Source organism: Artibeus jamaicensis, unplaced genomic scaffold (genome assembly GCF_021234435.1).
Source record: "Artibeus jamaicensis isolate MK-2021 breed Jamaican fruit bat unplaced genomic scaffold, CSHL_Jam_final scaffold_916, whole genome shotgun sequence".
NCBI lineage: Eukaryota > Metazoa > Chordata > Mammalia > Chiroptera > Phyllostomidae > Artibeus > Artibeus jamaicensis.
The window spans coordinates 62,522,010-62,547,272 of NW_026522059.1; the positions used below are offsets into that span (position 1 = coordinate 62,522,010).

General features: G+C 42.1%; 1 protein-coding gene across 3 annotated transcripts in view; it reads right to left on the reverse strand.

Annotated features, from left to right (window-relative positions):
- The window catches only part of ZNF704 (zinc finger protein 704), a 192,871-nt gene that overhangs the window by 18,175 nt on the left and 149,433 nt on the right, over nt 1-25,263 (reverse strand). Inside the window, exons 8-10 of one of the 3 annotated variants that reach the window (XR_005085090.2) lie at nt 14,268-14,365; nt 12,626-13,588; nt 1,039-10,243 (exon numbers count right to left, since the gene is read on the reverse strand). Coding sequence is in view for 1 of the 3 variants with exons in the window: in XM_037164161.2 (XP_037020056.2) it covers nt 13,477-13,588; nt 14,268-14,365 (210 nt within the window). In the remaining 2 variants the exon portion in view is untranslated. Of the gene's footprint in view, nt 1-1,038; nt 13,589-14,267; nt 14,366-25,263 lie in introns of those variants that run through there. The other 2 variants (XR_005085091.2, XM_037164161.2) reach the window with 2 other exon arrangements.

Here is a 25,263-nt window from a genome sequence, read left to right on the forward strand (position 1 = left end):
CCTACCTTCAGTCCCACTGCATCTCAGGAAAGGTCAAAGGGCTCAGTGTTCCCTGTGCTGACTACAAGGAGATCATAGAGGTTCAATGGCTAGGAGCTGGAGGTAGTGTGTGTAGAAGAAGGCAGAAGGGTGTCCAACTGCAAAATCCCCTATTTCTCAAATAGTCTGAGCTATAAAACTTTGTCTCCACTGCTCAGTCTGTTGATGAAATAATGATGGCCAGGAGTAACCAAGAAAACATTCAGATGTGGTGTATAAGCAATTTGCTAAGGCAGAGCGTTCTTATTTTAGAAAGTCTTCTTAAGAAATTGGAGAGAAAATTCTGTTATTTGAAGGCACTCATGCTGGACATTTGCAGGTTCCAGTATTTGAGTATTTGGGCTTCTTCACCATAGTCCTTCAACATAGGAATGTTTCTGAACCAGGCAACCAGCCATGAGTCATCATCCTCTCTACCCCAGCTAAGCCAGACTAATTAGTTTTCTTCTCTTTCATTATCATTCCCATTATAAAGACAAGACTTATAAAGGTTAAACCACTTGCTGAGTTGCCTACCTTGTAAGAGGCAAAACTTGGTTTCATGCCCACATCTGTTCTACAAAGCTTGCTGCCTTCGTTGCACATATCCATATGCTTGGCTTTTGTAGGCCAATATTTCAGGTTTTACTGGACATCACCTTGGCCTAGGGGAGGGTATCTAGGCTGGATCGCCACCAGAATGGACATTGCCTTTTTTCTGCCGGGTTGTGTCTACATGCCTGAGACCACTGGGCCAGTGCACAGGGTGAGCAGCTAACATGTCTGAGCAGACATTGCCAGGGAATGAGTTTGAGGTGTGATCACCAGGGCTGAACTCTAGAAGAGAGACGTGCCTTCCACATGTTTTTAAAGATAGCCTTGAACAGTTTACATGGGGAAGATGCCCATTTGGTTGTAAGTGATTTTTACCATTGTAGGTAAAACCTCAAATCCTCTAACCCCAGTGAGCCCTCTGGGGTATAAGTTAGTTACCCTTTACTTCAATAAACAGCACCTAAATAGAAGCAGATCACAAAAACTTTTATTACATGAAAGTTAGACCTCATGGTAATTACCAAGTTACAAGTGCATTTAAGTTCATGTGTGAGGACACTGCAGAAGTCAGGCTGGCCTAACGACAGTCTGTGCTCTGGCTCGGCATGTGCCTGTGCAGCCCAAGCTAGAACCGTACACGCAGTGAGTGCAGGTCAACGAGGATGTCAGACTAGACTACCAACACCAGGTTCATTGTTACATGAAGCATTACAGACGTGAAACTCCAAAGACCAGAAGACTATTATTAACGTGATTCCTACTATAAACCTTTACTTCTACTTATATTCTTCCATAAGACCAATGTAGTAAATCCTTGACTTGGGGGGACAGCCCCATTTCTATATTTTCACACTTAAGTGGGCCACAGAAGCTGTAAACATGTAGCAGTCCCCCTGATGCCCACTGCAGGTAGATGCCAGCTGTCCCCTCAGGAGAGTGCAATTTAGTTTAACTGGTGTGAACATTTTATGTTGTACATCTTCAATCTGACATTTCTCTTCTATTTCAATTAGCACCAGTTTATTTGAAATATTTTTCCTGGTGTTAAGTATTTAGAAAACAATTTTTTTAAAAGCACACACAAAGTCCCAAACAATGGAAAGCAAAAAAAAAAAAATTTCAAAAAAGTTGTTTTAGAGAACAGCATTTAGAAAAACAACATCATTTAAACATTCGACAAATCTATATACAATGTGCCAAAAGCTGGCCAGGAGCACAGCTGAGGAACAGTCAGTGAAAAGTGTCTGAACCTGGACCTCCGCAGGTTGTATTTACAGTTGACTAGGTATTCAGAAACATAGTATCAGAACATCTGATTTTGGCTAAAAGTAATACAAAAAGACATTCCGCATAACTTCTAAATGGTAGCAAACATATCCAGTATAACTAAACATGAGTGCCAGGTTTACAAGTGTGTTTCCCAGTATTTTACATACAAACAGTTGAGAAACATTGTCAGTGGACACAGAAGGGAAATAGACTGTGGAGAAATGGATTTCTCTATTTCCACATTGTCAGATGAAGGCAAGGATTTTCTTTTCATGTCGTGTAATATAGTAAAGCATTGATTAAGGAGCAGAGATAAATTATTAGTGGAAAAGTTTTCATGGACATATAAAATCAACAAGAGAGCTAAAGAAACATGTGCACATTCCATATAAACATCCCCCCAAATGAGTCATCATCTCCATGTAATTTCGAAAAAAGATCAGTAATTTGCTTTGCTAGGAAATATTTTATTTTTTTCATTTTTAATTGGGGTGATATTGGTTAATACAATTCTAGGTTTCAGGTGTACCATCCTATAATACACCACCTGTATATTGTATTGTGTTCACCACCTCAGATGACAATATTTTATTTTTATATTTTGTCCTTTGGAACTACATAACCCAAAGCCTTTGAGGAATACTTTTTTAGTAGAGAATTAAACACACCAGATACAACCCACACTGTATTTATCCAATGTGATCCTCATTAACTCTATGCAGTTTTGTTTGATTGTTAATCCAATGTTCCTAGAACACATACCTCTACAAACTGGGCACATCTTGTGACAGCCAACATGTCCTTTTTCTGTTTAAGAGGTAAAATATAAACCATTTCCTATTAATTCACCTTAATGGCTGAATTTGTTTAGAGCCTGAATTTTTAATGCACCGTCTTTAAAAATATCAGCTAGAAGAATATAGATGGGAGTCCCACCTCCCCATAATAACATGTGTTCAAGTTTATCTTGAATAATTTGTGGTTGTGATAAGTCTCTATGAAAAGGATTTACTTGGGTTTGACACAAAATAAATATTACTCTTTGAAAATGCATAGTTTGTAACTTCGTACATTCATTTACTAACACTAATAACCTTTGTAAGCACTCGCTCATCTCCAAATGGTGGCTAAAACTATTTCAAAAGATGTCTGAAAATTGGGTAGCGTTGCCACATTGATTTTGCATTAGTAGTGCCCAACCACAAGTTAAGGCCTGTCATTTGAAGGCTAGACTCATGCAGGAAGAACCCTTCTTTACCTTCATTCTGTCTTTCTCCTTTGCTTGTTTCACAGGCACTACAGCGCAATGTTGCCTATTGACGGCATTTCCACTAACAACCCCACTAAAGATGTTTAGATTTTCATTTCAATAGTTTAGATTTGGTATAGAAAACAATTTGAAAGATGGCTTAATTTTTAAAAGTGGACTTTTAAAAAGCTTTGTCATGAACTAAGGGCAACAGAGGTTCTGTGATAACCGCTGTTTCTCTCACTCTCTAGCCCATTTGAAGAAGACTGGAGGCCACTTGGCCTTTGCATTTGATGATAGTCACGAACCCTTTGGGACCTAGCAATTTCTTCTTATCCTGAGTTCTTCTAAGTATATAGGTTTTGATACACAAAATGCTTTGGAAACTAGTGTCTGGTTATTCCAGAAAGCACATGTTCAAATGGCTGACCGCTGTCTAACCATTAATTACAAAAATAGGGATTTTAGGGTGTATTGTAGGAAAATATTGATAAATGACATTTTTTTACATATGTGATCCACATTCCTGGGTTATTTTACACCCAGGGAATTTTCAGTTATTGAAGTCGAAAGTATATTTGGGGGTATTGAGCTCTTCCCTAAAAATCTAACTCTATTCTAAAGCTTCCTGCCAGTGGTCAAGAAGGTTCCCCAAACAGTTGGGAGACTTCAGAAGAAGGGATTTTTCTATCATCACAGGGCTTGGTCAAATCACAGTCATTGATTTCCAATTAGCAGAGTCTATCAAAAAAAGATTTAAAGAGCAAAGCAAGGGTTTGTAATCTGCAGGAGATGCATCCTTATTTTGGGGTGCAGTGGGGGTAGTTTATGATGAAGCTGTACCATGGGTCCTGGAGGGTCATTCTAACTCTGGCAGCAGGCACTGGTCCTAAAGTTTTCCCTCCTTCCTCTCGGTCCCTCCATTTCTGCTCAAAGCACAGGAGGGAGGCTGCCCCCGGGGTAAGGGACAAGGGCTTCACCATGTGAGTGGATTGAAGCTGCTGCTTTCTAGATCCATGAATATAACATTTAAAAAATGACACCCTGCAGGAGCCACCTCCTTTCGCATTTTAAAAAATGCTTCCATTTTCATGTTGTATAATGTGGGCAAAGTGAGGCCTGGGACAATTACAGTGAAGCTTACTCCCTTTGCCCTCCCACCATTCCTGGTCCACTTGCTGGTGGTATGGGACTTGCACAGGGCTTTGAGTCTGCGTGAGAGGACTAGATGTCTGCCTGTCCTTTATCAGTGACTTGGCAAGTCTTTTGTGATGGGTGCAGCAGGCCGTGTGCTGACTGACCCTTCTCTCTGACTGCACTCCCCAAACTGTTCAGACAGATGAGCAGGGAATTCTTCCCTAAAGGGAGGGGGTGGCCTCACAGATTGAGACTAACACACCAGTCACGATGACTTTCATCCCCTTGGATCTTATTTCAGAGTGAGAAATCAGCACGCAAAATGTATAATCTGGGACCTTGGGAGAGGAACATCCACAATAACAGTGCAATAACAGAGGGACGCATCACCAGTGAATGCAAGGTGGCTGCCAGGATGGGGACTGCTCTCTGTTCTCAAAGCTCAACTTCTCCTGAGCGTTGGTTTTCCTCTTTAGTTAGAAGAACATAGATGAGCAACTCTTTTTTTAAAAGAAAACGTCACTTTTTAATGACAGCTTACTTTGCCTTCACCAGTAGTTGCTAATTTGTATTCTTGCTAATTTTCTGAATTAAAAATGTAGAGAATTGCCCTCTAAGTGAATGTAATACATGGGCCCCCGATTTGAAAAGTTTGCTTTTGGCCACTTGGTTTTTATGAAACCCTTATATTGACACCTGTCTTTGCTAACCAAAAGAAATCCGAAGAGCATTTTTGCTTTTGAGAAAAAAGCCATCACCTTACTCTAACGTAGGTCTTCGTGTTACTGAGTCAGTTTACAAAACGTTTCATAAGCTCATTCTACCTTTGGCTAGGTGGGGGTGGACCTGTATTAAGTAGACTTGATAATTTTTAACAGTTTCAAACTTGGAGTTAACATTACTTTTTGATGTGATCTTTACACACAGTAAATCTGAGCTATTTTAAAATTTCCTGGCATCAACTTAGGTTTACATGGATAACAAATGTTGAATGTTGGCAGAAAAATAACTTTTCCCAAGGAGTCTAAACTGTTATTCGTGTTAGCTTCTCAACTCCTATAATGACCACCTACATGATTGGAAACTTAGGAGATGCAGGATGGTGCTGCTCTAGTCCTAGTTTTTATTTGGAGATCATTCATTTGTATTTAACAATGTGAGTGAATGGGCTCTTCTATGTTGAGAAACTGGATTGGAAGAATGGGCTGAACATGGTGGGTCACTGGGTTTTCTCGGGTCTGGATTTGTTCTGAAAGAGTAAGGTCTGAGCTTTACTGAGCCCTTGCCATTGAACTTGCAGGCAGGCATGAAGCTGACTCCCAGGTTCAAGATCACTCCAAGTTAGCCTTGGAGGTGGGTGATAGTGACCCTAAATATACCTGTTCTCCGCTTGGTTCTTAGGAAGTACAAATAACACAATGCATCTGGAAGAGGCATGCTTTATTATAAATGAGATTGTCCCAACACCATCAGGATTCTGGTGTGAGATACAGACTAAAATCACTTAGTCCATATAGTCCTAAAACCACTTCATCCAAATGAAGGAAGTGACACCTAATTTTTTTCACAACACATTTATTCCTATTTTGTCTTTGTCCTAAGATAAAGATGGTAAGGTTTTCTGTGTGGAAAAATTCCATTCTGAGGTCAGTGGACACTCTAAAATACCCAAATACCTACCAGTTTTTCAGCAAGAATTTTGCCATATCAGAGGTGAAACTACAGAAATATTACCCAGGAACAAAAAGTCACAAGGCAGGAAGGAGGGGGAAGGAGTGTAGAAGGGTTGGCAAAGGGCTTCAGCACAAGGAGGCTATGTGTGCTGTCTTAAACTTTGGGGCTCCCAGCTGCCTTCTCTGAAGGCACAAGGCTGCTCCTTTCCAGCCCCTCATCACAGTGGTCACGGCAGTGAAAACACTAAGAAAGTTAGGATTACAGTTATTCAATACCCTGGGGCATGGCCTGGGCATACCCCAAGAAAGCAGAGTGAGAGCTGGGTAAGACTTCAGTATATTTTGATCAGAGGCAAGACTAGTTTGAGGACATTATACTTCTATAATCAAGTCTTCCATGAGAATGACTTCTGGGGAGAACTGACCTCTTTCCCATCCTTGATTTTAGTTGTCCGGATAGTGCCAAGCTGAGTGTGGGGAGTGTGAGGTTGGCTGACAGAGGAACTTGACTAATGGTTGTGGAATTTGAACTGTGTGTCTCCCAATTGCTGGATCTGGTGGCCAAAGGCTGCACCTGCCCATGCTTAGGTTCCTTTGGTCTGCACAGTGTTGGCCAAGAGTCTGAGTTAGTTGTTAACACTTAGCTGTCAGTTAAGATCACATTTCCAAGTCAGAAGATCTAGCCTCCCTGGGCCTGATTTCTGCATGGTTCTGATTGTCTACTGCTGGGTGCCCCCTTCAAAGGGGACATGCTTTTTCTTGTGTAGCATGATTGCCACCATTCTCCAGTGTCCATATTTTGCCTGATCTAAATCATTCGTTCACAACCCACCTGGGCCTTCTAAAGTATCTGCTCTATACCATCAGGAAGCTTCTACTTAAAAGTGAAGCAATGCCCTAGCTGGTGTGGCTCAGTGGATTGAGTGCCAGCCTGCAAACCAGAGGGTTGCCGGTTTGATTTCCAGTCAGAGCACATGCCTGGGTTGTGGGCCAGGTCAGGTCCCCAGTGGGAGCACATGAGAGACAACTACATATTGATGTTTCTCTCCCTCTCTTTCTCCCTCCTTCTCTGTCTGTGTAAAATAAAGAAATAAAATCTTTTTAAAAAATGAAGCAAGATTCATTTGGTTCAAAACCATTCAGCAATGGATACTTCTTGGGAACTCTAATGTTAACAACAGAGACATTCCAGGGGAAGGGACATAGAGATTTTCAGACAGCCCCATCTCAAGGACCAGGAGGCGAGGCTGTATAGTCATTTCTTAACTCCATGCATTTCTAGTCCTCATGTGTATGGATTTGAAAGCCCATTTGAAAGCAAGGTCTGAATGACCCTCTGACAACCTCACAGGAGTTGCCCAATGGGTATATGACCATTGTATCCTAGCTTTTCTTTGGATGTTATCTGCATACTTGGCTAATGGGTCCAGCTTTTGAACGAGTAAAATCTTAGAAACACAAGATGCTTTCTTGCTTTAACAGTGAGTGGGATAAAAAAAAAAAAAAAGAACTACAGCACTGTGAATGGTCTGGGAAAACTCAGAATTACTTGTGCAGTTAATAAACTCTCCATGGGTGCCTTCCTCATTTCCCAGCTCTTGGGAATACTATGACTTTCTGATCCCAACCTGGCATGTCTGTAAATTCTCCTGGTAAAAAAAAAAAATCAATCACTTGTTCTGATAAGGAAGTGCAAGTTTAGCTGAAGAGAAAATTATTTGAAACACCACTGACCACCTAAGAATTCTACCTTTGGTCTTACATTCCATGATTTTAGAAATTTCTACCAAATGATGCTTGCTAGTTAAATGCAGGTTTGTGGTTCTGGTAGGTCAATTGGTAGCTTGTATGTATGGCAGAATCTATATTTTACACTAAAAACTTATAACAATATTTCTCTCATTACTTATAAGCATGTCAATTGACTTCTAGATTTAAGATACATAGGATGATTCTTAAAGTGTCTTTTCCCTCACAATACATTGAAAACACACTGTTAATGATAAAAGGAGTAGCTGTTGCCATCTTGATTTTCTGGTATTAATCTTTCCATCTGACCTACATTTTGACCCTCACTGCAGAGGGTTAACTGAAAAGATATGCACCAAAACACTTCCTTAAAAGAGGCATAGCCCTTTGTTTGGAGAGCAAGAATTGCTTGTAATATTAACACTTCCTGTCCAGTAAGACTGTCTTTTAAAAAATAAGCTACAACGTATAAAACCAAGGTCATTTCTCAGAAAATGTTCATGTTTTTTTTTGTGATTACAAAACACTGCATCCTGTAAAATATTTCTAGTTCTGTTAACTTGAGAAGTACTAATGCTTATTATAAAAGTGGTATGTCTCTCAGAATTGTAGAAGCCTAAGCAGTGTATTTCTTGTCTTATTTGAAAAATTAAGTTATAATTGTTATTGTATTTCAGATTACATTCCAATATAAATATTACCATTGTGATTCTCAGACCCTCAAGAGAAGTTATAAAATATGAGATTGTCATTAAAAAAGGATCTATTTACAAATCAAGACCACAAGTAAAAGTCTCACTTTGATTGCTGGTCCTATGATAGATACACTTTTTAAAGCATCTAGACCAGTGATTTTCAAACAGTGTGTTGCAAGAATTTTGAAAACATGCAATACCGCTATTTAGTTAGGGACACTGACCTCTTCCTCATAGATTGTCAAACAAAAAAATTATAACAGCCAACATGGCAATAGGTGTCTGGTGTGAATCACTCAAAATTATACCTTTTTTTTTTCAGATTGGCAAAAATAGAATATATTTTTGGTGTGTCAGAAAATTTTAGTAATTAGTTTATGTGTTCCATGAGATGAAAAGGGTTGAAAATCACTGATCTAGACCAGCAGTCCCCAAACTTTTTGGCACCAGGGACTGGGTTTTCCACAGACGGGGCTGTGGGGGAGGGTACAGAGGAGGGGGACAGCGGGAGACAGGAGGGGGAACTCAGGCGAGCTCAGCTCGTGGCCCTGTTTCTAACAGGCCACAGGTGGGTACCAGTCCACAGCCCAGGGCTGGGGACCTGTAATCCAGACCATTGGATAATAGGCTCAAAGTCAGTTGCAATGACATATGTCTTATACTTTCTTGCTGGATTGGTGGTATAATTGGTACCCCAAAGTGCTGATTTCATTTTATTTTCTGACTTGTGGTTCAACTAGTTCCAATAGAAAAAGACAAAGGAAACAGTTTCCATGAAAAGGAACCCTCAGGGAGAATCCCCACAGGTATCGGGAGCAAGGAGTGTGTGTCCGTGGCCAGGAGGGTTATTTTCTTAGAAGAAATGAAATCTGCAGTTGCCCCTCATGCCCAGCACATTCTCCAAAATGATCCACACCCCCACCCATACCCACGAATTCTGCCATGTTTCCACTCACTTGTGTGCAGATTCTTCCTGGTACTCACCAGGTCACTGCCACAGTTGAAGTGGTCAAGAGAAATTCTACAGGGCCATGAGAAAAAGCAGCACCTTGTCCAGAAAAGTCCATGGAAGTTTGCTCCTTAACCTACTATCACAGCTTGAACGCTTTCCCCCTGGGAGCTTCTGCTCATAGCTAAGAACTCTGGTGAACTAAGAACCCACCGGTGATGAGAGGAATGCCAAGGCCTCCTATTCACAATTACATTCCGAGAAAGCCTTCCACGAGTCTCTGGACACCCACCCGGAATGGTGCTTGTGGGCCACACACCAGCTTTTGACCACAGCACAGCCACAGAGAAACAGCTCTTCCTATAAAGCATCCCCCAGCCCCAGAAATGTTGGTCCCGTCTAGTTCATGTAACTTTGTCTTGAAATAACATCATGTTCATGAAAAAAAATTTTTTTTCTGACTAGAAGACTCTGGAGATAATATCTTTCTAATATTAAGCTCCTCCAGTTCTATTTTTCACATACCCTTTAATTTTCCCTGAGGAAATGAATATTATTTATAGTATTTTGCTACTATTCTCAAGGCATTCTATTCTAAATGTACAAGTCTTTCCACTTTTCTCTAAACATTCTCAAGTGAAAGCTGTGCTTTTGTTTCCAATGAAGTCTGCTGAAGAAGGCAGTGGGCTGCTCCCACAGGTGTGGACACCTGATTTCTGCCCACTGCAGATGGCCGCTCCCCCAGCGGGGCCCACGGACAGCCACCAGTGGCTGATCAGCACTAAGGGGTGGGAGCCAGGTGCCCATGGGCCTCTCGTGTTTCTTCTTGGTTCTCCAACACTCTTGTTACTTTCTCCAAGTTGTCACGCTGCATCCTACAACTTGGGTGCATGTCCCCTGGGAAGGACTAAGGCAGGGGTGTCCAACCTTTTGGTGTCTCTGGGCCACACTGGAAGAAGAAGAGTTGTCTTGGTCTACACGTTAAATACATTGTGACATGTTATCACAAAAAAAATCTTATATTTTTTTAAATATAAGATTTTGTGTTGGGTCACATTCATAGCCACCCTGGGCCACATGCAGCCCACGGGCCATGGGTTGGGCACCCCTGGACTAAGGGTTCAATCTACTGTCTGATGACTTTCTCTCTAACTGTGCAGTTATCTGGAGAATACCTGTCCATCACTGTGAAATGCCTTCTTTGGAGAGAGATGAGAAATGTTTTCTGAAGGAAGGAATATCAAGGGAGAGAAAAGTCAATGCTATGATGAGCCTTATTTAGCAATACTTTGGGACCAGAATCCACTGCATTGCATTCCTGTTGCAGACAAGTCTCCGAGGTCCCTGTGATGGATGGGGCTCCAGTTCAGCAGCCAGTGTGCTGTGGGACACCCCTTCCCATCCACCACCTCTGCCAAGTGAGAGAACATAAAAGAGCATGGTGCCCCAGAGATGGCATAAATAACTGTTGGGCTTAATTTGGCACTTTGTTTAGTTCCAAAGGATAACAAAATAGCTTTACATTAAAAAAAATTTAGCTTTTACAATCAGTGTTGTATATTGCAATTCATAGCTTGGTGGGTGGCCTTCAAGAAATTTAATTCCTTTTTGTTCAAGGCCAGCCAGGAAAAGCTTGGTGGCCCCCTAGTTACTACATGCCTTCATATAGGGTAGAGGTGTCTGTATGGCCAGGGAGGAGCCGCCATGTGGTGGGAGACCTGGGAGAGTACATGTAAAGAAGGTGTTGCAAAGGCAAAGAACTCCCAGGGAAGGGCACCCAGCTCCATCTTCTGCTCATACCTGTGCATTTGGCTAAAATCCAGGCAGAGCTCAGAACTACTCATGCCCCCTGTCTCTGCAGGATAGCGGCAGAGCCTGGTCCCAAGGTTGCTCCACAGCAAAGCTCTCTCCCTCCTTGAGTCCAAAAGTCCTCTGTGTGTTGGGGGGATAAATTCAGCAGCTCATCATGTTAATAATTTTTGATTAGTGACATAATCCAAGGATCAAGAGCCAGGGAACTTTGTTGAAGAGAAAACCCTCTGCTCCGGGGTTGTACCCCAACCACCACTTAAGTACATGGTGAATCTGCTCAAATGCATGATCTGCCCTGGACTCATGGGTCACTCCATCTACAGCTCAGGGCCCTGGCACCAGGCCAGAGCCTGTCTCACAGTGGGCGGTGCCTGTAGGTGAAGCATCAGGTCACCCGGGAGGAGAAAAACATGCTAGGGTAGAGGATGCAAAAACATTTTTCTACTTAAAAAAATGTCTTTTCTCGGCTAACCTCATAAATACTAAACATACATTACAGCTGATGCCATGGTGCGTGCTGATCGAGTATCATGATGTGAAATTAAATAAAGCTCTTTTTCTCTCAGAAATAAGCGTTTTCTCAGAATAAGTGTTTTTACAGAAAAAAATAAATGAAGGAGGAAAATAGGATCTCTTCTAGGGAATAATGTTTGAAAAGTCATATGAGAATTTTAAAAAATCAAGTTGCCAAAATATAACCATATAGATTGCGGATATTACATTACAGAATTACTCTTTAAACAAAGAGTTACTCTTTCTACTCTTTAAACAAAGGTGTATGTACAATCTCTAGATGTATATTAAACTTTCCTCTGTGCAACCTTCTTTAACATTCCTATGGCTGATCCTAGGCTCCCGTCCTGCACAGTGCATCCTGTAAGGTGCTTGTACCTCTTTGCATAGGTATAGGAGAAATAACTCTCTAGCAGGGCAATTGAGAGGAGGGTAGGAAGTTGGAGGGCTTGACAACTACCCTCCTCCCCCCATACCACTACCACAAAAACCAACCAACCAACCAGGTGAGAAAGCCTAATAAGTAGAACACAGCACAAGCCCTGTCCTACTAAATCAAGAGCATCCTATACCGACATGCGTTTTCCTTTCGGCGTTCTCAATGTTTCCTTCTGAGCCAAATTCTTAATGAATAGCTCCACTATTTTCACAAGAAAAATAAAGGTTTGGATCTTCTCTTTACCCATAAAATATTTAGAGTATTCATAAACCCATCTCCCAGACACACTAAAGCATGAAACCTGCCCAAGTGCACGCAGACTGGAGGTTGGTCTGTTTGACCTCACGGGGCTTTCTGAACAGGTGGAGACATGGAGGCTGTGCTCTGCTGTTTAAAGGCAAATCTGCAGGGACAGTTTTTCTTGACGTTTCTCAGACCAGACAGTGAGGAGTTTTGAGGGGAAGCTCGATGGCCCATAGACCTGGCAATGACTTTGCCAGACGTGTGGTGACACACAGATTTTAGCTGCGGTTCCCATCACATCCCTGAAAGAAGTGTCAGGCTTACCCAGAGGGCTCCACGTGCCAGTTCTGGATTGAGCTGAGTAGGCAGAGGAGGAGCTGCTTGGGGAAGGGCTTCTTACGGATCTCACGAAGACTTCTAGGTGTTTCCCATCAGTGACAGCTGGATGTCCTGAGCTCAGCTTGGAGCTGAAGTCTGCTGGTGAGTTCAGTCAACCTCTTTTTGAATTTCCACCATCAGGGCTCCTGCAAGCCCACCGCTCTACCATTTCCAGGCCATTCTTCAAAACAAAACAAAACAAAACAAAACAAAACAAAACAAAAACAAAACAAAACAAAACAAAACAAAACAAAACAAAGAGAAAGACATGGAAAAGATACCCAGAGTGCTGCCCCAAAAAGTCAAATGGAAATTGGGAAAAGACTATTCACACAAAAGTGGGTATTGTTCTTTGTACAAAAGCTACAGCATCACATGTAGCTTTTTTTGTGTCAATACCCACCGCCCCCTCCCCCTTACCGAAATGGTATTTTTCAGAAAGCTTATCAAAATATGCCTCCTTTCTAGGTAAAATGGGCATTGTTGATTCCATTGCTATGGAAGTCCACAGTTTTCAGACCTAGACACATAGTAAAGCAAATTGACTTTCCTTTTCACACACACAAAAAAGTAGTAATAGCTGCTCTAGGCGAGACTCCTAACAGACCAGTGACTGTGTGACTTATTTTTTTGCTGTAATTCCACCAAGGTTCCTGGAAGTGTTTTCCTGGGCTCCGGATGTATTTGTTCAGAAGGAAGAACGCTTTCCCAAAAGCTGCAGTGGGAGGCGAAGGTGGGGTGACCCACGGTGGCTGTGACCCGGTGGCCGTGACCAGATTACTGCTGTCCCTTAGGTCTCAGTCCAGGAAGCGCTGGCAGGCCTTCTTCCAGCGGCAGGCCGTGCACCACAAGTCTCGGTTCTCCATGCCATACACCTTCCGGCATTTCTTGCCTTCTCCCCGAGGCTTCCTGGGGATGTGTGAGGACAGCATGGTCAGTGGGAGGAACTCAATGAACATTCCACTGAGGGCTCGAAATCCCTCAAAAGATGGAGAAAAGAAGCTAGGAAATGTAGCAGAGCTTTCTCCAGATGAGGCTTTCACAAATGTTGGGTGATTTCCCCCCCACTTCCCAGGGCTGCTACAATTGGCTTATCTAACTCTTAAGCTTCTACTGGTCCACTTATGTACATGATATTGGCCATCTGCACAACACTGAGTTAAACACACACAATGAGAAAGACCAGCAGAGAGCATTACTGTTTCAAATTTTTACAGATGTACTTTTAAGTGTTCTCTTTTTCTTCAAGTGTCTAGCATCCTGGTTAAGGGAATCCCAGGAGGTGCTTCTTGGTCTGGATTAGAAACTGTGTCTTGTAGTGAACTTAATACAGAGGTTAATGCAACATGGCTTTAAGTAGACCCAATAATCACCATTGCTTATTCTCTAGCAAAACTCACTGCAAACTGGTACAACAAAAAACCAACAAAGTTTCCCTCATAGTTAATGGATGGGGAAAACCATGGGAACAAAAGAAACTGTGTTTCATCCATTACAGGGAAATTTTATGAAAGGTCTTATCTCTCATTTCTTTCTTTGTTTCAGTTCTATGTCTCGGTTAATTCCCTTGAGATGAGGAGTTTCATACCTTAGGCTGACCATCCCCCTGGGTGGAGAGGACAAGACCGTGTGACTGTGCTGTCTCTGCTCTCCTGTGCCCACAGGATGGTGATGTGTTGGTGACACCTGGTGAGGACAAGGAAAACATAGTTGATGTGGCATGTTCTCTGTGCCATACCTTTATTTAGCTTTGCGATGTGAGCAGTGGTCCTTCACCATTAGAAACGGAGGTGAAGTGTTTCCTTCACAGAGACCACGTGTTAAAATGGATAGGGTGATGCTCACAGCAGAATTTAAATGCATCTCCAACAGAAAAGACCCAACAGTAATTAATGCCTTTACAATCTTCATGACTTCACATGTATGCATTCTAATTTGCCTATAGCAAATATTTTCATTTGAATGTTTTAAACCATAAAGGATATTCCTATTCCAAGCATCATGATTTCTCTTTTAAAGAAGAAAAACAGCTAGAGAGGTTAAGAGAGCTTTCTAAAATTATACAGCTAGTCAGTGGCCACATCAAGTGGTCTTTGGCCTTCTGTTTGCTTTGTCATTCACAGTCACTAAATAAATGGCTCCTTATACAAAATACTCACACAGCAACAAACCCCTTCTGGGGTCCGAAAGGAATAAGGGGAAGAAACCAAGAGCTTGAGCAAATCAAGAATGAATGTCACCCACATAATAGTTACTGTCACTGTGTGCTAAGTCTACTGACAAGAGCTTTAATTTCCACAACTACCCTGAGTGATAAGTACTACTATTGTTCCCATTTAATACATAAGGAAACCCAGGCACAGGGAGGTTGTAAAACTTGCCCAACATCATAGACCCTGCAGTGGCAGGGTGGGGCTGTCCTGAGCCCCACCCTCTAATGCCTCTGCCTCCAGTCACAACAGTAGCAGGGCCCCTCCTGTTTCCCAATCCCCAGATGATTACCAAGTCTCTCTGTGCACCTGCTCTCATAACACTAAATATCTCCCCAGATTGTGGCATTCTCAAAAGCTGCCAAAACGAATTTTCATAACAAAAGATAAATGTTTCAAGTAAATATATAATTTTTGTGTTACAGAAGAGCAGACACTGGATATATTTTAAAACATAATCATCTGGACTTCTGGCCAAGATGGAGGTTTAAGTGGAAACACTGTACCTCCTCGTGCAACCAAAATGAAAGAACAAAGATTTAGAAACAAAAACACAACCAGAACAGAAAGAAAATTGAACTGTATGGAAGTCTGACAACCATTCAACCGGACCAGTAAGAGGGGTGAAGTCGGCGGCCAGAGGAGAGGGATCGCGATAGGAAAAGGCAGTGGCAGCCAACCCGGGAGTGCAGGTGCCCCGGGACTGACCATGGTCGCACATCTGAGCACAGATAAACTAGGCAAAAACAGGCAGCAAGACAACCCAGGACCCCACCAATGGGAAATAAAGCCTAAAAACACCAATTGAAAAGGTGCCGGCTTGTGGGAAGCGGCAGAGGGGACTGAAATCTGAGAGAGGGGAACAAGAGCCATTGCTCCCTCTCTGACCCCACCCCCACATACAGTGTCACAACCCAGTGACTGGGTTGCCACACCCTGGTGAACACCTAAGACTCCGCCCTCCATATGTAACAGGCACGACCTGACCAAAATGGCTCAATCAGAAGAACAAATCAAAGCCCCAGAGCCAATACTTTTAAGCGACCAAGAGATAGCCAATTTAGTGGATGAACAGTTCAAAACAATGGTGATCAGGATGCTCACAGAACTGGTTGATTTTGGTCACAAATTAGATGAAAAAATGAAGGCTACACTAAGTGAAATGAAGGGAAATGCACAGGGAACCTATAGTGATGGAAAGAAAACTGGGACTCAAATCAGTGGAGTGGACCAGAAGGAAGAAAGAAACAACCAAACAGAAAAGAATGCAGAAACAAGAACTCAAAAAAAATGAGGAGAGGCTTAGGAACCTCTAGGACATCTTTAAACATTCCAACATCTAAATTATAGGGGTGCCAGAAGGGGAGGAGGAAGAGCAACAAGTGGAAAACTTATTTGAACAAATAACAAAGGACGACTCCCCCAATCTGGCAAAGGAAATAGACTTGCAGGAAATCCAGGAAGCTCAGAGACTCCCAAAGAAGTTGGACCCAAAGAGGAACACTCCAAGGCACATCATCATTAAGTTACCCAAGATTAAAGATAAGAAGAGAATCTTCAAAGCAGCAAGAGAAAAAGAGACGGTTACCTACAAAGGAGTTCCCATAAGACTCTCAGCTGATTTCTCAAAAGAGACCTTACAGGCAGGAAGGGGCTGGAAAGAAGTATTCCAAGTCATGAAAGGCAAGGATCTACATCCAAGATTGCTCTATCCAGCAAAGCTTTCATTTAGAATGGAAGGACAGATAAAGTGCTTCTCAGATAAGGTCAAGTTCAAGGAGCTGATCATCACCCGGGCCTTACTATATGAAATGTTAAAGGGACTTATCTAAGAAAAAGAAGATAAAAAATATGAACAGTGAAAGGACAGCAAACTCACAGTTATTATCAACCACACCTAAAATGAGAGCAAACTAAGTGGACAGCTAGATCAGGAGCAGAGCCACAGAAATGGAGATCACATGGAAGGTTAGCAACAGGGGAGTGTGAGGAGGAGGAGAAGGGGGGAGAAAATAGGGGGTGGGCAAGAGTGGTGTGGGAAATGTAGAAGCTAAAGAACTTATGACACATGGACATGAACTAAAGGGGGCAAATGTGGGTGGGAGGGGGTGTGGAGGGGAATGAAGTAAGGGAATGGGACAACTGTAATGACATTATCAATAAAATATATTAAAATAACATAATCGTCTGGAAGCCCACAGGGACCTAGAAATACCATTACCTATTAACAGTCACAGGGACATTCCCAAGGCAAACTTATAGAACTGATATGCTCTAGTTCAGGGGCTAGTATATTTATTTTCTTTCAATGGGAAGTAGTATACGCACATCTGTGTTATTTCCCCAGACGTTACTTTAAAAAAGATTAAACAAGTAACAAAAAGCCCTAACATTTTAAACCACTGTTGCTATGACTCTGAATTATTCCATAGCATTGGTCTTTACTTTTGCTAAAGTTGGGTGGAATGGATGCACTTGATGTGGGTAGATAACAGGCTTTTCCAGGAGCAGAATTCTACCCCACCCCCATAAGGATGCATAATAGCAAACCAGAGGGAGTAACTTTTACAGGTGTGCTTAGCTGTGATCTAGAATGATCTAGAATGACCTAGAATATACTCATCTGAAATGTTTTCAGTGATCAGGACAATAGACAATTTAAAAAATAGACTGTAGAACTGTAGAACTTTTAGACTCCCAAGAACACTTCCCTATTTAGTCAGAGAACTGAAAAAGTTGAGGGGTCATGGCACTATTTTCATCAGCCCAGGATACTGTGGAAAGTTCTAAAATTTGCAAAGTTGCTGGCTCCACCCATTTTGTGTGGGGGTAATGTGAGATTACAGGATGTTCTTCATTCAGTGGATATTTCTGGAGCACTGACTACACATGAGACACTGGCCTAGGCTATGGGGATACAAAACAAAGTCTCTGACCTTATAGAGCACACATTCTAGTGGGCAGAGAGCCAATGAACTCCAAACACAATAAAATAAGGTAAGAGGCAGCTTGATCAAAGGACAGAGCATTTATTTATTCAGGGTGGTAAGAGAAGGCCTCTCGAGGAGACTACCCCTCACTTCCAGGGCACCCCAGGGAAAGGAGAGCAGTGACAAAGCACTGTGGGTGCAGAGTGCCAGTGGGGTCAGAAGACACTGTGTGGGGGCAGGAGGTGGGAGAGCAGGAGGTGTTAGATCCAGGACGTGCCCTGTCACTGTGATAAGAAATTTGAATGTTATTCTAAGGCCGAGGGAAGCCACTGGAGAGTTTTTTTTTTTTTTTTTTTTTTTTTTATTTAGTTACTTTTCAAGTACATTTTTTTCCCTTCCCCCCCCCCCCGCCCGGTCTCCCCCCTCCCTCCCATTCCCCCCCCACCCCCAGTCCTCAAGTCTGTGTCTTTCATACTTGTTCCTCAAAATCCCTCCCCCTTTTTCCCCTCAAGTTCCCTTCCCTCTCCCCTCTGGTCGCTGCCCACTTGTTCTCTATTTCAGCATCTTTGTTTTTATTCTGTTTGCTTGTTTGTTTTATTCTTTAGCTTCCTGTCAAAGGTGAGATCATATGGTATTTGTCCTTCAATGCCTGGCCTATTTCACTCAGCATAATGCTTTCCAGTTCCATCCATGTTGTTGCAAAAGGTAGTAGCTCCTTCTTTCTCTCTGCTGCATAAAATTCCATGGTGTATATGTACCACAATTTTTGGATCCATTCATTTACTGATGGGCACCTAGGTTGCTTCCAACTCTTGGCTATTGTAAATTGTGCTGCTATGAACATTGTGGTGCATAGGTTCTTTGAAATTGATGTTTTAGGATTCTTGGGGTATAATCCTAGCAGTGGAATTGCTGGGTCAAAAGGCAGGTCAATTTAAGAAAGATGTCTGATTAGCTTTGAAAAGATCACTTTTGGCTCCTGGGAGAATGACTTGAAGACAGCTGGAGAGAAGCCCCAAGGCTGGTTCAGAGCTTATGCAGTGTTTGGGCAAGGAAACACACTGGTGATTTAGGTGAGGGTTATGGCTGCGGTCTTAAGAAGAGGCTGGACCCATGTCCATTAGGGGCAGAGTCTGGGACTTGCTATAGATAGGATATGGGACAAAACAAATAAACAAACAACCCCCCCCCCAAGTCTTTAGATGAATCTGAGAGGAATCACCAGGTAAGGACAAGTCCTCATTTCTGGACTGAGCAGCTGGAGGGATGCTTATTGAAATGGGGAAACAGGTAAAAACTACAGGTTTGGGGGAGGAGAGAGGACCGGGTATTTGAAAATACCAAGAACGTAATTTGAGGAACATGGACCTTCTGCTGGAATAACCCTTGTCTATAATCTATTCTTGCTAATAGCTTTCTCAGCCCTGGAGTTGAGGGCCTGTGTGTCTTGAGTTCAGTCCTGGTGTCCCACAGGGCACAGCAGAAGCCAGGACTCACTGTACCTCACATGTGTCTCAGACGTGGGGGAGGAGCCATACAATCCAGCTGTTGAGCTGTCCTTGAGACATAATGGCAAAATGATGGGGTTTTAGCTTCTTATTTTAGTTGGGACTGAGGGTGGAGAAGTCCAAGTGACTGGCACAGAGAACTAACATTTATCCAGCACTTGAAAATGTGAAGGGCTATTAGGTTATTTGTGATCTCTTTTAATCCTCACAAAACCATGCAAAGTGCTGTAGAAGTGCTACAACCTGTTGAAGTGCTGTTCCTTGCATTTTGCAGGTAGAATAATTCAGGCTGTGAGCAGAAAAGAGGCCTGTGCAGTGTCCCGGAATTAAGAGCAGCAGTAATTTCTTGGGATTTTGTTCAATGAATTACCTTCCACACGTTGTCTCATTTAATTTTCATCGTGATCCTAGGATAGGTATAGCCATCATTTCATTTTATAGGTGAGGAAATGGAGAAGTATAGTTGCCAAGGCCACAGTTGGTCACTAGTGGACCTGGGATTTGAACATGGCTGTCTCATACCAGCTGGCCTGGGACTCGGTTCAGAGAGATAACGCCTTGCACTGTCTCCTCTCCCACTGATGGGAACAATGAGTGCCCTAAAAATAAAGCCCAGCAAAGCATTCTTTTGTCTATTTCTCCCAATGGTCTCCAGTTTTCAATTTTTATTTGTTTTATATCTTAACTGTTTCTAAGTGCTCTTTTGGGGCATGTTTTATAAAGTATTTAATGTGCTTGGAGAGTACTTTATGGTATTATTTCTAAATAAATAAAATTATTGGGTGATAGGCCTATAATTTCTCTACTAATTAGGTGTAACCTCAGAAGCATTTAAAGCACTCTAAATTATACTCTGCAAATGTCAGGCTAATTTCTCTTTCAAGTTGAGGAGATTTGTGTCATACATATGAGTCACTTCCAAATAAGGAGGATCACGTTCTCTGACCACTGTGTTATGGCAATGAGACATGTCACAAGTGCCATGATGGCACATGCTCCACAATGTCAGTGCCAGTCTGTGCTCAACACAGCAACTTTCCAAGTGCTGGAGTTGAGGGCATTGCTTAACAGAGGCCCTGTGACTGTTAAGAGGTCACAATGTAGATGCCAGGGTTGGAGTCTGTAGCTGAGCCTCACCAGGCCAGTAATATGGTGGTTGTGTCCTCCTGTAAATAAGGTGCAGACATTTCTTTTCTCTGTGATTTTCTTCTACCTTTCAAATGGAATTTTAAAAAACACCTTTGTCTTTGGTTTTAGCCTCTTATAACATACTATTTTGAATTTTCCCTCTAGGTGTTAAAAAACCCCAGCTAAACCACTAACAAGCAGGCTTGGCTATTTCAGGTTGGGAGACCCTCTTGCTTGAAGCCTCCTGGACTGACCCAGGGACAGCAGGCTGGTCCATTCCTACTGGCTTGCATGGGGCCTTTTATGGACTGAATGTCTGTGTTGCCCCAAATTCGTATGTTGAAGCCCAAACTCCCAGTGTGGCTGTATTCGGAGATGAAGCTTTTAAGGGAGTAATTAAGAATAAAGAGGTTCAAAGGATGAGTACCTGATCCCCCAGGATTAGTATCCTTTTAAGAAGAGATACCAAATGGATCTCTCTCCACTTCCCCCAAAACCCTCCAAGAGAAAAGGCCTCTCTGTGTGCAGACACAGAGAGAAGGTGCTCTCTGCCAGCCAGAAAGAGGCCCTCACCGGGAAGGAATTGGCCAGCACCTTGATCTGGGACTGCTGGCTTCCAGAACTGTGAGAACGTAAGTTGCAGTTATATAAGCCACAGTCTATGGTACTCTGTTAATGCAGGATGACCAGACTAATGTGCATGAAAAGACAGAAAGGAATGGAGATAATTAGAAGAAAAGACAGTCATTCTGGAAAAACAGGTCAAAGAAAGTTGTAATTAACGAAGGTCCTCTCCTTACCTCTATGTCCACAACCTTGGGCTAGAAATGACACAGTCCCCGGTGACATCTGTAAATATGCAAATTGGCATTCTTGCTCCACACCTCCAGAGCAGGCCTTACCCAGGGAACTTGTTAAAGCCCAATATCCAGGAAGTCAGCAGTGGCAAATGAATAGATAAAATCCTGCAGACCTTGAGATTTCTCAGGAGGTTATTTGCACTCTCTAGGAGGCTTATAAAAGTAGCCCTTCTTCCAGGTCTTAAAGATTCTCAAGGAGGGAAGCAAATCTTAAGTGGGGCCTGCAGCCTAAGGGTGTTTGTTTTGGAGTACAAACAGAAATGTATTCTTTTTTTTGAATTTTTAAATTATTTTGTGTATAGTTCTGGCCAAGATGGAGGGGTAGGTAGAAATCCTTCGTTTCCTTGCACAACCAAAAGGAGGAAAACAACCAATCTAAAATCAATAAACTACCACAACTGCCAGAAAATCAAACCACATGGAACTCTGACAACCAAGGAATTAAAGAAAAAATCAGCCAGAACAACCAGATCGGTAAGAAGGTGGACCGCATGGGCCAGGCTGGCTCAGAAAAACAGAGGCAAGGCAGCAGACTGGGGGGGCTGGCTGAAGGTGAAACTGAGACTCAGAGCTGACTGTAGACTATAGTGGGGGTTGCCACAGTGGGAGAAACTCCCAGTCTCACATGAGAGTCCACTGCAAAGTGGGGCTGGTGCCCAGCAAGCGAGCTACATTGTTCTCTTTCTGATCCCTCCCCCATAGGCAGCGCCACAACACAGCAAAGAGGGTTGCCCCGCCCTGGTGAATACCTAAGGCTTTGCCCCCTTACAACTTAACAGGTGTGATGAGACAAAGAAATATGACCCAAATGAAAGAACAGAACAAAACTCTAGAGAGAGAGAGAGAGCTAAGCAATGAGGAGATAGCCAATCTATGTGATGTGAAATTCAAAACATTGGTAACCAAGATGCTCACAGAACTGAATGAGCTTGGTTGAAAAATGAAAGAGCAAAGGAAGGCTACCCAAAGTGAAATAAAGCAAAATATTTAGGGAACAAACAGTGACAAGAAGAAAATGAAGACTCAAATCAACAATTTGGAACAAAAGGAAGAAATAAACATCCAACTATAACAGAATGAAAAAAGAAGAATTCAAAAAAGTGAAAAGAGGCTTAGGAATCTCTGGGACAACTTTAAACATTCCAATATCTGAATTATAGGGGTGCCAGAAGGAAAAGAACAGCAGCAAGAAGCTGAAAACTTATTTGAACAAATAATGAAGAAAAACTTCCCCCATCTGGCAAAGGAAATAGACTTTCAGGAAGTCCAGGAAGCTCAGAGAGTCCCAAAGAAGTTGGACCCAAAAAAGAACACATTCAGGCGCTTCATCGTTAAGCTACCCAAGATGAAAGATAAGGAGAGAATCTTAAAAGCAGCAACAGGAAAGGAGACAGTTATCTACAAAGGAGTTCCTCTAAGACTCTCAGCTGATTTCTTAAAAGAAACCTTGCAGGCAAGTAGGGGCTGGAAAGAAGTATTTGAAGTCATGAAAGGCAAGGACCTACATCCAAGATTACTCCATCCAGCAAAGCTATCATTTAGAATGGAAAGGCAGATAAAGTGCTTCTCAGATAAGGTCAAGTTAAAAGAATTCATCATCACCAAGCCCTTACAATATGAAATGTTAAAGGGATTTATCTAAGAAATTGAAGAAGGTCAAAAATATGAACAGTAAAATGACAACAAACTCACAACTATCAACTAAAATACCAAAAAAAAGAGAAACAACAAAAACAAAAACTAAGCAAACAACTAGAACTGGAACAGAATCAGAGAAATGGACATCACTTGGAGGGTTTTTGGGGTGGGGGGGAGAATGAAGAGGGGGAAGGCACGAGGAAGAAGCAACATAATTAGTAGGCATAAAATAGAGGGGGAGAGATAAAAATGGTATAGGAAACAGAGAACTCAAATAACTCTCATGAACAACCCATGGACATGAACTAAAGGTGGGAATGCTGGAGGGTTGGGGAATGCAGGGCAGAGGGGGGATAGAGGGGGGAAAATTGAGAAGACTGTAATAACATAATAAAATATACTTAAATTTTCTGTGTGTCTTCCATGCACTTTATTCTTTTATTGTATATTTTTGTATTACCACTTGGTCCCCTCATACTCCTCCAGCCCTCGCAATTATCACACTGTTGTCCATGTCTATGAATCCTTTTTTATTTTTTGCTCAGTCCCTCTACTCTCTAACCTCCCCCACACTTAGCTGTCATCCTGTTCTCTGTCTATGAGTCTGTCCCAATTTTGCTTGTTATTTCAGTTTGTTCATTAGATTCCACATATGAGTGAAATTGTATGGTATTTGTCTTTCTTTGACTGGCTTATTTCACTTAACATAATGTTCTCCAGGTTCATTCATACAGAAATGTATTTATAAGGAACATTTTACAAAATGCCAACTGTTCTACTGTTCAGCATGAACATGGTTGAGGCTCTCATTAACACTAATTCATTATAATTTAACATGTTGAGAGTCTCTCTGCAGGAGAGTCATTTAGAAGGTAGAAATTCATATGTTCTTACAGTCAACTTGGCTCCAGTCTTCCAGGGGTGGGATAGCACTCCTGCAGAAACAAGGACAGTGGCTGGTGTCCTCAGTGGACGCATGACAATCCTGTGCCTGTGTGCTGTGCACTTGTGAGATTCAGCCCCATAGAAGGAGGCAGACAGCAAAACCCACCTTTTTTTGTTAAGCATCAATAGAGAGTATAGCAGATGAAGAACATTTTTGGTAGTAAGCCTTCTCATTTTCTAATCTAGACTAAAACAGATGTCCTGCAAAATAGTGCCCTTTGCCCTCACCTCTATTTTCAAATAGGAATGTCAAGCTTGATTGCTAACACAGTCTAGCATTGGCTGGACCAGACCACCCAGCCAGGTAATTGAGAAAAAATTTATTCTCTGGTGAAAGAATAAATTGGAATTTCACATAGGATTTTAATGAGAGACCAGACCCAGTTAACACAACCACTCTGTATACGTTCTATCAAAGCTCTGGTTTAGAGTGTCCCTGAACCAACACTGTGAAGTTAGGGGCTCTGAAAAACCTAGGGCATTGAGATGGGGATAAGAGATACACAGTGTCCACAACAGGGTTTTAAAATTTCACTGTTGGAAAACAAAGAAGGTACCTGGCTGGTATCCTACTGTGTAAGACATTGAGGAACTTTCAAGAACTACTACTCAGATTGATTTTTTTATATTTCAATAGGAAATGGTTTGATTAATAAAACATAGAGGGGGATTCCATTTGAAAAGAAGTCTGAACTGCGCTGTTCCCTCTACACTCTATGCTTGCTTTTACACAAGGTCAGCTCTCAAGTCAAAGACAAAAATAGCAGTTCCCTGTCATTCTGTAACTGCAGCTGCCTTTCTAGTTTAGAAGGATTGTTGCAAATGTGACCTTGAGAACCATTCTAGATCACTGTTCTAGCTGGAAACAACACTAATACCTAATTTCTAAGTTGTTCTATTCCCCTGTTTACTCACATGTTGTTGACTGCTTTCTTGGTCTTTCAGAGCAATCATCAGTGATCACTATTTTATGAAGCAGGTAACTTTCATGATTACTCCAGATCCACAATATTGTTTAAAAATCAAATTCTAGAAGTCTTTTCTAGAAACCATAAATTCCCCAACTGCTGACAGCAGGATACTTTTTATTGTTGGCTAGTCCTCTAGGGATTTAATATTCATTGGTAGAGAGCAGCAGAATTGATAGAGCCACTTTCATTATTATCAACTCTGTAGGAGGTCTTAGTATTTGCTGGAAATCTCTGGGAGTTGCCAGGGGTTGAAAATAAGAAGCTTTTGTGAAGTCCTTGGAGAGAGATGTGTGAGGGTGAAAATATTATGAATATCTACTACCATATACAACTTTCAGGATCTTACCAGGAGTTATAAATGCCCTGAGCATCAATAGTGTGAGGGGTCTATGAA